The sequence below is a fragment of the Pholcus phalangioides genome, unplaced genomic scaffold (genome assembly GCF_987345545.1).
Source record: "Pholcus phalangioides strain wild (caught in Gottingen) unplaced genomic scaffold, Ppha-v1.0 ptg000009l_1, whole genome shotgun sequence".
NCBI classification, from domain to species: Eukaryota; Metazoa; Arthropoda; class Arachnida; order Araneae; family Pholcidae; genus Pholcus; species Pholcus phalangioides.
In genome coordinates this window covers 4,258,307-4,272,159 of record NW_028301602.1, presented here as the reverse complement: position 1 = coordinate 4,272,159, position 13,853 = coordinate 4,258,307, and the positions used below count along the sequence as shown (strand labels likewise).

General features: G+C 38.6%; 1 protein-coding gene across 4 annotated transcripts in view; it reads left to right on the top strand.

Moving 5' to 3' along the window:
- Positions 1-13,853, top strand: part of LOC149081649 (uncharacterized) — a 558,055-nt gene that overhangs the window by 494,247 nt on the left and 49,955 nt on the right. For all 4 annotated transcript variants that reach the window (XM_089237063.1, XM_089237062.1, XM_089237066.1 and 1 more), the window contains 3 exons: positions 6,168-6,416; positions 11,473-11,754; positions 12,769-13,014. In XM_089237063.1, the coding sequence (XP_089093189.1) occupies positions 6,168-6,416; positions 11,473-11,754; positions 12,769-13,014 (777 nt within the window). The remainder of the gene's footprint in view (positions 1-6,167; positions 6,417-11,472; positions 11,755-12,768; positions 13,015-13,853) is intronic.

Sequence of the window (13,853 nt, the reverse complement as noted above, 5' to 3'; positions counted from 1 at the left end):
CTGATTTACGAGGTGTATGTGTGGTTTAGTAGTAGTAGTAGTCTATGCCGGCTCAAATCAATTTCCAACACCGCTTATGCCTCGGACAACTGCTAGTTCTTTCATTATAATGCGTACCAAAGTGAGCGTGGATAGGAAACTTTTTCATTTCACTCGACAGGCCAACACGGATAGGTTTTACCTCGCTCTATAGAACCAAGTTTACAAAGACCAAGAAAAATTATTATTATTATAATTTATAGTTCCTTAAAATAATCGTGGCGCGTATCTTGTTCAAGTTTAATTATTCATCCCGAGCGAGCGAAGACGAATGACCTTTTACTTGAACCATATCGTGCAAATTAAAGGGAATGGAGCCAAAAGAAAACCATGTAGTACTTTTTCCTCATTAAGGCTTTCCTCCAATGAACAGCCAAAAGTTCGCGGAATTCTCGTCGTTCTTCATGAGTCAAGGCTTTCGCATGAACCTGAACAGCACAACATGGTAATGATGAAAAAGTAATTATAAAATGTATGTACTAAAAAGCAAAAAAATTGAAAAGATGCTATGCTATTTTTATTCGGAGTAATATTAAATGCACTTGAATTCGAATATTTTGCACTTGTTACATGGAACTATAATTCGAACACTTTACACTTTAAAACGGATACTTTTCATTTAAAACGGATACTTTGCACTTATATTTAAAGTGCAAAGTACCCATTTTATAAGTGGGTGTCATGTCATCCAAACTAACGTGGAGTTCATTCCATCCTTTTAAAATACATATATTTAACTACAACCTGATAAAGAGTCAGTTGTTATTATTAGTTAATAATTAGAATTTGATAATTAATAAATCAATTCATTAATCACTATAATTTATTTATTTACTTCGAACGGAAAAAAGCCCGTTTTTAATGAATCGATTAACCAACATAAACTTTGAATATAAACCTGAAATTTCATAACTAATATAATCATAACTCATAAATAGTGAACTGATGGTATATATTATCACGTTTCTATATCAATTCTTTTGTACCGTTCTCTAAGACGTGTACTATCACTATCGCACCACTAATTAGGAGGATTTAGCGGGTCGTTCCCAAACCACGAACGTGGTGAGATGAGGGTAGGCCACGACCGTAGAGAGCGGCAACAACTTTCACTATAGGGATTATCTTCATACTGATTCATACGAGATCCCGCCGCCCCGTGTGATATCCTTGATTAATCATTAATTATTCATTAACGATTAGAAAAATGATAATTAATTGCTATAAAAGCTCTGCTGGATTTAGTAGAATCGTTAGTTATCGTCATTTAATCAATTGGAGATTAATTAACGATTTCGCTTTTATTGTATTGTGTCATAATTAATTACGATTAGTATTAACAATAATTAAAATCGTTACAAATAACCCGTTGGATTTAGGATTTACTATTACACTATCAAACGAATACGTAAAGGAAAGTAATCAATTTTAAAGTGCAAATTCCGTTTTATATAATTCCGGTCATCCAAACTAAAGTACATTAATTTCATACACACACACACGATTTTTATTCAAAGAATTCATTACCATTGCGCACAGAGCCCCATTTACAGCCATATTCACCGACACAGTTTAAACTGCAATCGCAGGATGAAGGATTAGAGATCGACACGGATTGGTTAAAATCCTGAATTTAACCAATCCGTTTCGATCTCACCTTCTTTCACTTACGATTGTAGTTCAAACTGTGTCGGTGAATACAGCCGTTGGAGGGCTTACGAGTGGGTCTGATACCATTGGGGGGGGGGGGACATTACTTCTTCCTTCTAGCCAGATCATGACCCGTCGCTTTGTCTCAATGAAGTTGGAAGAATCAGGTGGTCGAAGAAACCTTGGGCGATGCTGGGAAATGTGTATGAATATGTTGTAAATACAAGATCCCTCGGAAAACTGGTTATATGTTTAGACATGATGATTACAAGGAAGAAAATTCATCTCTGCCCCCACGGGGACTCGAGCATCGGTCGCTTGTTTTCCGGGCGGGTGCTCTACCAACTAAGCTACACTGGTGAAATAAATTAAGAGAATTTGCATATTTTATCAAATTTCATGAAAAGAACTGAACTGAATGTAAAACCACTGCTTCTAGACAAAAATGCAAATCTTGTACGTCAAATACGTAAGCGTACACGTGTGTGTAGGCGGAGCCAGTAGAGAAACGGGCTTTATAAGCGCGCGTAAGTTAAGACGCATTTCGTTCGCTAGCACACATCGGCGAATTTCTTGATGTCATTTTGCAGCAATCGGTTAATTTCAAATTGTAACAGTAAAAATGAGTAACCACCAACGTTTAGATGATGGAATGAGGTGGCGAATTGTGGGGAGGCTAGAAGCAGGCCAATCACAAGTCCAGATTTGTAGAGAGTTCAATTTAACTCCCAGCGTCGTGTGTAACTTATGGAAACAGTTCCAGGATACCGGATCCATCGAGAGAAAGCCTGGGCAAGGTCGTCCAAGAGCCACGACGGCAAGAGAAGATCGCCATCTGTCGATTATAGCGAGGCGTAACAGGAGTGCTACAGCTTCTCAGCTCTCTCTCGTGACTTGTAAGCAGCCACAGGAACCCGTGTATCAAGGGTGACTGTTTCCAAAAGACTTCATGAGAGAGGGTTGTTTACAAGAAGACCTGCTGTTTGCGTCCCGCTCACTTCTACGGACAGGAGAATCCGTTTATCATGGTGCAGAGAGCATAGAGATTGAAGTATGGATCAATGGGCGACCGTTCTCTTCACTGATGAGTCCCGGTTCAGCCTAAGCACCGATTCTCGCCGTACGTTCATATGGAGAGAACCAGGGACCCGCTACCTACCCTCCAATGTCCGCGAAATCGACCATTATGTCAGAGGAGGTTTAATGGTCTGGGCAGGCATCATGTTGGATGGCCGCACACCTCTCCATGTCTTTGAAAGAGGCACTGTGACTGGTGTGAGGTATAGGGATGAGGTCTTGGAGCCTTATGATTGCCTTTTCAGGGGTGCAGTTGGCCCTGAGTCCATTTTAATGGACGATAACGCGAGGCCACATAAAGCTCTTCTGCTCGACGATTTTCTAGAGAGTGAGGATATTCGCCGGATGGATTGGCCAGCCAGATGTCCAGACCTTAACCCTATAGAGCATGTCTGAGACGCTCTGGGGAGGGCAATTGCAACTCGCAACCCCCCTCCGGGAACCATCCAGGGAATGAAAACAGCGTTGCTGAACGAGTGGGACCAATTGCCACAGGAAATGATAAACTGCCTTATTTCAAGTATGAAATCACTCTGCGAGACCTGTATATCTATAAGAGGGGACCATACCCCCTATTAACCAACCTATTAACCCATTTTTTTGTTTATTCTGCAGCCGCTGTTTCATACCTTCCGACTCCAACGAGTGTTACGCACGATCATGCGTGTGTATTACAATTATTGAATGGTTATTTGTTTTGTATTGTATCAATGTATGTACATATCAAATTTCATCAAAATCGGTACAGAAGTTCTAGGGATAATCCACCAAGTCTGCAAATCCTCTTAATTTCTTACACCAGTGTATGGAAATAGACAGAATATTCTGCCCTTGGAACATATATGTATGTTGAAAGGCTCCGTAGATGGACAGCGGCAGCAATCAACTAATAGCTCGTGAATGACATAAGCCCCAGATGGCGACATGTATGTACAAATACAATTACAAAAACAACGCCACAACAGGCAAAACGCCCAAAAGATGCCCATAAAAATATGGATGTCATATATTTCAAAAATTCAGCAACCCAAATGTAGAAATAGCCTCTGCACTTGTTAGTACAAGATTCCTCGGAAACCTGTATTAACAAGGGGAGGGGACATTTTTACATAAATATGTTGTGAACCCAACGTGAAGTTTGTTTCTGTGTATTGCTTGATATAGTGCTGGCATCTGCCATCAATTTTTCTAACTATGGGTGAAGTATAGTATAATGATTGAAAAGAAGGTAGGGAGAACTCTTGAATGCGTTTCTACCATATACTCTTGGCTGAAAGATCTCGGTCTTGTACAACAAGAGGTTTTGAGAAAATACTTATACACTTCTATGAAATTATAATTTGAAGAAAAAAAACCGTGAAAATCAAAGACTTTATGCGATTTACAGTCAAAAAATGCAAATTGCAACTCAATTTTATGCAGAGAAAAATTCGCTCCATAATACTTAGAGAAATTTTTCCTAGGCATGGATAGTTGAAAGTAATATTAGATGGCATCGAATGTTAAAAATTTTGGCAGTCATTTCTGAATAAACTCTATACGTATATTATCATCTCAGTGAATAGAATTTCAAAAATTTAAGGTGTAATTTTATTCAAGGTCTTCATTTCTCAAGACAAGGTGAAAAAGTTCAAGAATTTTCGACCAGGTCTGCCATTTTATTGTTATTATCGTGTAGCGCATGTTCGATTTAGTGTAACTAGACACTTCTTTCATCACTATATCTTCACTCATTCAAAAGTTATGACCACTTTAAGATCTCGTTTATCGGGACACATGCGCAGCCTCTTACAATCATTTTCTACCTCTAAGAATAATTTTGAGATGCCCGAGAGCAAAAAATATACAAGGCAAAAAGTCCGTAAAAAATCTAAAAATTCATAAAAATAACCGAAATGAAAAATGGTTTGCAGAATTAGCATCGCTAGATCACGGGAACTTTTTTAAGACAGGAAAAATAATAACTCAAAAACAGCCGATAGATGGCGCTGATGTACACAAGTCGAAGAAAATATATGCAAATAACGAACAGAATGCCCCCAAATCGTTTATTACAGCAGTATGTGTTCCACATGACTCCCCACCACAGGGGATAACACATTGCAGGCTAGTCACAAATCCAGCAACGGCAGAGTGCAGCAGGTCCACATACACGGTTTACAACGGTGAACTGGTAGTGGATTAGGAGAGCAAGTTCTTATAACCGTCTCTGCATATTTCCACTGAAGTCGCTCGTACCAGTGCCACCTATCTGTTTTTAAGTTATTATTTTTCCTGTCAAAAAAATTCCCGTGACGTGCCAGATAGAATCATGGATATAGCAGTAAGAGTACGCGCCGCATGAAAGGAATGGTTAGGACTCCCCCCTGGTGGAAAATTCAAGAACTTTTAATGTTATCTTGAAATCTAGATAGTCGAAAGATTTCAACAAGCAGGTCGTGGAAATGCATTTAGTCAAAGAAAAGCATGGTCGATTATCGATTGTATTTGTTCGAGGATTGACATAGTAAGCTGCAGCTTTGCCGGCCACACCAGCGGTGACACTCCGGCGTATAAGCCGTACCAGTAAAATGGCCTGGAAAACTCGCAGATTTATCCTCGCCGTAAGTAATAAGGTGGAACACGGGCAATTCAGTCGCTAAACTTTTATACTAGACTTCGCATTCTTTATACACTTAATCATTAACCTATATACTCATTATTTACCTGGTTGTGTTTCCAGCAAGATGCAATGCATCAAAAATTACAGTTTCTTCTGTAAATCGAATACATTCATAGTTTGAATTTTACAGACAGAACTATTTTTCCAATTTTTTTCTGCAATTATTATTTTTTCCTTACCCCCGTGATTTGGCAGTCCTCTAACAGCGGCTGCAATGAATAGTGCAGTGAACATTACAATTAGAAAACTGAGTTGGTTTTTTTTTTGGACTCGGGAGACACCGGTCGACAACTTTTTAATTGGGTCTTTAAGAACAGGGTGTGCAAACAAAATCAACATGAACGCCCCTTGCAACATGAATGACGAATTTGTGTTCTACGTGTTATTTGGATAATATTTCTAATTGGAAATATACCTCTAGGATCAACGTTTCGCCAGTAACTTGCGGCGAAGGGGAATCATGGAAATCACCCTGTATAGTAAAACCTTCCAACTTGAGCACATCCTTAAATGAAACCGGCCATAATACTATAACAGAAAATATTCACAATAATGTATCTCTATATGGTGGACACGCCTCCTTAATTTTTTAAGAGATTTTTTTAAGGAAAGATATTAGTGTAACCGTAGGTGTCCAACTTGAATAGGTGGTTTTTTTTGTATGTTGTAGCCATCGGGTATATTCGGGAGACATGACCTATTGATAAATATAATCTCAATGGATCGTTCTCGTCACCAGGTACTAATAGGCGACAGGCCGGTACCTCGCCTCTCGGAAAGGGAACGGAAGAACCAGTCGGCGATAGCGAGGGAACAGACAATGGAAGGGTTCAGGCAGCTGAAGGAAGCGACCGCTGCTGCGACGACGGCACTGAAGCAGACGCAGAAAGCCACGACGACTTCGGATTCGACAAGATTAAAGAAAGAGAACGTGAAGACTGACGCCAGCGAGAAAACCCCATCGAAAACCGAAAAGATTGAAACAAAGGTAAGGAGACAAAACGAACACTATGTAACACGATTTTTGTTCTTGCTTAGCAGACCACATTACACAATGGTTTACGACTAAAAAAGACTGAATACAGAAATTTTTTGTTTCTGCCCCTTCACGATCACGAACGAAAATTTTCGTCCACACACCAGCGGAATAAATTTAATCCAGTTCTCTCCGTTTTCTTCCCTCGCTCTCCGTCATCGCGAAGCTTTATTTTAACCCTATGAACCGAAGTAGTTTTTTTTTTTGCTGCTCCAAATTTTTTCTATACTGCTATTATTAATTTTCCCCTCACATATAATGTATCTTTCCACTATATAAATGTAAGTGAGAAAAGGATCACCTATGGCGAAGGTGAAAAAGAGAAATCCACTGCACACTCCCTACAGTCCCTCATCTATTTATCTATTAATTATTTTTCCATTTCTATTTATCTTTTTTTTCTTCCTTTTCTTCTATTTTTTCTTCACATTCCTTCTTCCTTTTTCGATTTTGGTTAGGTTAGGACAGGGTTACCAGATTTATCGCTAATACGTCAAATACAGATGATCAAAATTTTTGTTGCTAAAATCCTGAACGTGAGGAGGGGCTTAAACTTTGTTTTTTGCGTGAGGAACAACGGTATTCGTGAATTAGTCATTTACCATTGACTGATTGGGTGACTTGAATATTTAAAATGACAAAAAAAGAACTTTTCGTGCTTAATCATTTTAAAAACTGCAAATAACTTTTAGAATATAAAAGTCATATTTTTAGACATTTAGATAAAAAATAAAATTCTAAATTTTAAAAATAATGGAATTTATGGACTTTTAATTTATTTTAAATGGAATTTTTCCATCGTTGTTCCCATATACACATTTTTTCCTTTTTTTGCTCCCAAAAATAATTGCCAAAGTATTTTCGATGTGTTCTGTCTTATATAGATGCACCAAGATAAAGAGCTTTCCGGTGCTCTTTTGGGTAAACACCAATGCTGATGTGCGTGGAGGATGCGATGTGCATACACTGTAATTACGGTAAAGAATGTGGAATAAAAAGAACTTCCCAAAACAGTCAAAGACTGATATAGAAGCTTGGGATGTATCTGTGTTCGACCGAAAACCATATTCACTGTGGAAAAACATAAATATCTATACAAAAACAAAATATGCAATATTTCGCCAAATTACATATTGAATTTTCCACTCTCATCTCGAAAAATTCAAAGAAATAACGGGTGCTTACCAAAGAGCACCTTCAACAAAGAATTCTCGACTTGGAACATGTATAATATATTAGAGAACACATCGAAAATATCTTGGCAATTATTTTTGGAAGCCAAAAGGGAGGAATATGAAGTGTATATGGGGACAGAGATATGGGGACAAAGTCTCATTGTTTTATGAATTTCAAATTTTATTTTAACTTTACTTCTTAAAGTTAATTACAGTTTTTAAAATTATTATCAGTGTGAAAAGTTATCTTTTTTGCAATTTTCATTGTTCCAATCACCCAATAGTAGATGACCAATTCACAAATATTGATCCCCCTCACAACAAAAACAATGTTTGCAGGGAATAATAATAATCATTTTTCATGATTATTCGCGCTAAGCAAACAGAAATCACAACTTTTGCCCTGCAACAAAGAATGTAGAACTATTTTTGTTATATAGTGTGATCATTCATCATCTCGTAAAATCCCGATAATACGAACTAAAACTGAGTAAATAAGTACTTACTCCATCAAAATAAAATCCGAATTAAATTGTTTTGGATTCCTAAAATAACAAGCAGAAATTATGAAGGCGTGAATGAACTTAAGCGTACTTTATTGAACTCAGAAGAAATCTTTTCTTTTTTTTTTCTTAATTTCCAGTCTCAAGGTTTCTCCATTGATCACTTCAGTTCATTGTATGAAGCTTCAACCTGGTATTTAGCTGCCGAAGTCACAGTTAATACTGTGAGGAATTTAATAAAATCTGCCCCGGCATTCCATATTATTAATAATAAGAAGGGGAAAAAAGTTGGTTCGATTCTCTCTATTATGAAAATGCTTAAAGGGAGAAATTTTCCCTGCTAGAAAAATCCTTAGGGAAAATTATTATTTTTAGAAAGAGAACAAAGAAAAGACGTTTTTTTTTTTCTTTTAAATTAGAAAGTTATCAGGTTTATCCAGTTTTTTTACGCAAGATTTTTTTATCCGCGGATAACTTCCGTTTTTACAAATAAAAAAAGTGTAGATCGTTTTTCCTTCTATTGGCGCATTTTCCAGTAAAAATTATCCTTATGATATTACTGAAAACCTTCTTTCCACCCGTTTTGATTAGCTCAGTGGTTCCTAGCCAGGAGCCCCCACGAACTTCTTGGAGTCCTTGGAGAGGTTTCAGGAGGTCCGTGTGGTTGAATGAGAAAATTATAGTTGCATTTTACTTTATTCGATCATTTTCGTCGTACCATGGTCGTTTTCTGCACCCGAGGGCTAATTTGACCGGGACCTACAATTCATTGCCGATTCCGATCGACAGCGCTCGACATTTTTGCCTTTTTATACTCACCGAGAGATTGGTACACTGATTCCACGGTGTGGGACTCCCTGCGGTAGCCATATTTTTCTGTGTGGTCTCGTTTTCGCCGTTTCTGTGGAATTTACGCATCAGAAAATTTTCTGATAAGGATGAATCGGATATCGAACTCGTGACATCTCTAAACATCCTTTGTTACTTTACGCGAATATCTTTTCGACCTGGGCTACCGCGCCGAACGTATGTTATTATCTATGTGTTAACATTATTTTGTGCGGAATATTATTACGTAAAAGGGTCCGTGACCTTCATCTGATTGTCAGGAGGAACCTCTAGAATAGCTCGAGGGATACATATTAGAAAGAGGCATGACATAAACGAACCCGACGTAATATTGTACAGTGAATTCTTTCAGTAGTTGATCAACTACGAGGCAACAATTTTTTGGTCAACTTACAAAGTTTAGTCCTCTATCTATAATATTCATGTATTCCTTCCCTCAAAAAGGGTTTGACTTAGGATCTCGTTACAGGGGGATACTTATGTTGCCTAAATACTAGAGGATTTCCCAGGAGATCCAACACGTGTATTTCTATGGCTCTACTTAGACCAGTGTATCAAAGTACTGGCGACTAGAGTAACTGCGCGACCGTTTGACTGATGATTAGTGCTCACCCCGGAGTCAATCAATCACTTTTACTGACCCCTGCGGGACAGAGCCCGGGTCATGTCTGGTTGACTAGTGACTTCGCATGATGTCTTTTCGTTACTCCATAAGTTACTTGATCGTTCACAGGTCTTGTATCTTCTCTTGCTTTCGTATACGCTAATAAATGGTCAAGTTCTTTAATGAATGACTTATCTATCTTCTCACTGCGTAGTATTGGAAGATGTTTTTGTGGTCCTAGGAAAGTAAAGAATTAAAAAATGCTTCATTTTCTTCCTGTTTCGCGGGTTTTGAAGTGTTCTTAGTGGCACCGCGTCAGAGAGAAAGACAACTTCAGTTATTCGGTTGACCAGTCTCTTGGTGTCTATGCTTCTCGAGATTGATTTGAGTATCTCCATGTGAGTGAGGTCTTAGACTAGTGGCAAACTTACAGAGCTGGTCCACACACACATTTTACTGTATTTTATTCGTAATATGGTCGGGGTTAGTGTGCAGGGGTGTCCTCAGGGTCCACCTTTGGAGGAGACACAAAAGCCTTGACGTGGGCATAGATTTCCTTCCCAAGAAACTTTCAATTACCAACCTTCAAAAAGCATTTAAATTAACAGAAATTGATTAAAATAGCATATAAAAGGTATTTTCTTTCGATGTATTTTACTTTTTTTACCGAAATATAATTTTTCTTTCCAGTTTTATGTCGGCTTGGGGTAAGGATCGAGATTCCTTGCCTCTTCCCCGTACGCTTCTTATAGTATGTCGGGCAAAATTTTTCTCACTAAAAGATTCATATCGAGATCCCTCTGTAGAGGAATCTAGTGGATGTAACGGTAATAAAATTGGGTAATAAATATTTCAGACCATTGAAAAATTTTTCAAAAAAAGGAATAGTTCTAAATATTTCCGACAGGGATGATTATTTGGGCTTCGGAAAGTCATGAAGAAATGACACATTTTAATTATTATGAAATAGTACTTGCAAAAAATATAATGTAAATTTACTGTGGTTCAGGCTCTCTCGATTTCTGTACACAGTTATAAAATCTCTAGCAACGACATCATCATCGTCGAATAATGTTATCCAATCATTTTTCGATTACTTAAAATACTAACTGCAAATTTTTTGTTATATAGGTACACCTCATCCCTTTCAAACCCGAGCATTCATTTTTTTGGAATTTTCAAAATGTCTTTTTTTTTTTTTTCGGTTCTCAAAAAACGCATTAAAAACATAAATGCTAGCAAATCTTTATTTTTCAATTTTTTTCAAATTCCAATTTTTTTTGTAAAAAAATATTTAATTTCGTTCACATTTTTTCCGCTAAGATGATGCAGAGTATATTAATCTTCACATGCAATTTTTTCCAAATTTTTACTGCTAAATTAAATTTTATGTAATAAATCACACTTTTCCCGAAGGCGCTTTCTCGTAGAAGCCCCCTTAAAAAACTTCTGAAAGTTTAACTTCAGGTGCTGCCCTCTTATGGAAGCCTGCAAAGTTCATATATCACCATAATTCTAACTCAAAACTTATACAATCCTTTAAGTCAGAGCTTCAGTCCCTGAGGTCGAAAGAAAAACATCTACAGTGAGAAAAGCAACCCACACATATATGGCACTAGGGTCTAAAAGAGGGATATTAGCTTCTTATCATTACTTTTTGAACTATAATTACTTTTAAACAAAAAAACTATTTTCCCATATTCTTAATTACATACTGTCCCAGTCTTTTTTTACATACAGACTGTACAGTGTTGTCCACTGCTTCCCTCTTCAGTGGGCACTGAATAGCATAACTTTGATCAGAACCGATAGGTTATGTCGCAGAACTTGCTTGAAATTTTGTTACCACCCAGTGTTATTGTTTTAAATCGCAACAGGTTGATGCAGAGACAACGCTCAAGCAAACTCAAGCCGAAGAGAGCTCTCAAAAAGTTCCTACGAAATCAAAACCCAGTAAACAGAAGCCATCTAGCGACGAGGCTTCAGCACTTTCGAGTCTGAAGAGTCCCTCCGGCAACCAAGCAAGCTCGAGATCCGAAGGAGGAGCGGGAGACACGCTCGAAAGCACTTCCTTCAAATCGAGTAGCGATTCATCCAGGTACACGTGTGAGAAGAAATCGGAACCTCAACAGAAAATGACCGGATCTTCCAGCGCTGAGGTGCGTGTATTAGTACACTATAAGTATATGGAGGGGGATCAAATGAAAACAGAACAGCTGTCATAATTTAATTTATTTTTGCATAAGTATAACTAAACATTCTGTAGAGGTTGAGCAGGAGGTGAGGAAGGTAACCCTACTGCGGAATGGACTTGTCCTAGGTAGTCGCACAGCATCCCGTAATATGTGCTGGCAGTAGGCCGACAGTATCCTCCAACAGGCAATAGATTGGGTTTTTTTTCAGCTGCGTCTGCGAAATGTTTGCGAGTAAAGAAGAGCAACGTAGTGACGTTCACTTTTTAATGGCAGAAAGAGTGGGAGTTCGCGAAGTGCATCGTTGAACGAAGTCAGCGTACAGTGAACATGAGCTGTCATTGACTCGTATATACAGGACTGGCACAAGCGTTTCTACTCTGCACTCACTTTCCTGTAGTGGAGTTTCTCTGTAATGACGGCATGAACGGAACCGCAACACACTCCCACCTTCTTGCTGATGTCCTTTGTTGTGCGTCGTCTGTTTGGGTTCATTGTCTGGTCGACTTCTTTCTCCAAAGTGTCTGCGATGACGAGATGGCTTCGACCCCAGGTAGTGTATCATCATTCACAGATTCTAGTCTCTCTCGGAAAAGCTTGCGCCAGTCCTTCACATGAGTCAATGCCAGTGCATGTTCACCGTACACTGCCTTCGTTCGTCGATGCACTCCGCAAGAATTCCTTCTGCGACTAAAAATCGAATAATACCACGTTGCTCTTTTCTTTACTCGCAAACATTCCGCAGACTCAGATGAAAAAACAACCGATTGCCGGTTGGACGACTGTCGGCAGACTGCCTGCACATATAACATGATTCCGTGCGGCTATCTAGAGCAAGTCTATTCCGCAGCATGAGTGGCCTTCTTACCTCCCGCTCTACCTCTACACAAAGTATCGCCACATTTATATATATATATAATATATATACATATATATATAAGTTCTATTAAACGTATCGTGTTTCGTTTGCGTTTATTTCAGTGCACTACGGTGTCTGCCGAAGACTCAACAAACCGCAGCGAAGAGTCTTCGACGATGACGACCGAGGAGACGCTGTCGCCCGAAGTGTTGAGAGCACAAGCGGTTTACCAGGAAAAACGACAGACGTATCTCGCGAAGTACCAGCAACAGAAGAAGGACGCGGAAATGCACATGGAGAGTCCGACGTCCCCGGACACGGAATCGTCCAGCAGCATTTTCACTGAGAGAGAAACTTCACGAAGCGAGGTATTGCCACTTATGCCGATTGCCGCAAGCAAATCCAATTTAACAATAAATCGCTAGGGGCGCACAAACTCCATTCCTCGTGACACATGCAGCCCGCGAAAGAAAAAATATCGTTAGACGCAGGACCTACCTAGGTTAATCATATTTCTCCGAGGAAATTGCGAGGTTATTATTCGATTTACGGGAAAATGCAGTACATCACCAATTATTTCCAAAACAGTTACCAAAGTTAAACGAAGTTGTCATTTATCACACTCAAAAATCACCATCATCATTTTTGCGATCATCAATTTTCTACACTTGTTTACTGGCGATGTGTATGAATATACTATGCACTTGCCCATGTATACAGGGTGTCCCGCAAGTGCTAATGTAGCGTTTATCTCATCAAACGTCTATAGATTTCAGTAGAGGTAGATTTCAATTTAAAAAATGCTCAAAATGGACGTTCAAAAATTACCCTGTACAAGTTCTAAAAGTGAAAATACGATGGGTCAAAAAATTTAATTTTTATGCTGTCCCCACTTCTAATTAGGAAGTTGTTGCCCTGTCTCTCCCGAGGCCAACATAAGAAATTCCATGTTTCTAAGTGCAAAAATCGGAGAAAAGTTACGAAAGAACAACGAAAACTAACGGGCACAACGCTCCTTTCTCTCATTTATGCTGTCCTTTTCAACAACTTTTCTCCGACTTTTGAATTCGAATATTGCACATTTAGAAACATGGAACTTTTTCTGTTGGCTTCGAGAGTAAGTTCAGGGTAACAACTTTCTAATAAGAAGGGGGGGGGCGTAAAAAACTTTAGATGGGTTTCTTCTTTGTTAAACCACTGTATTTTT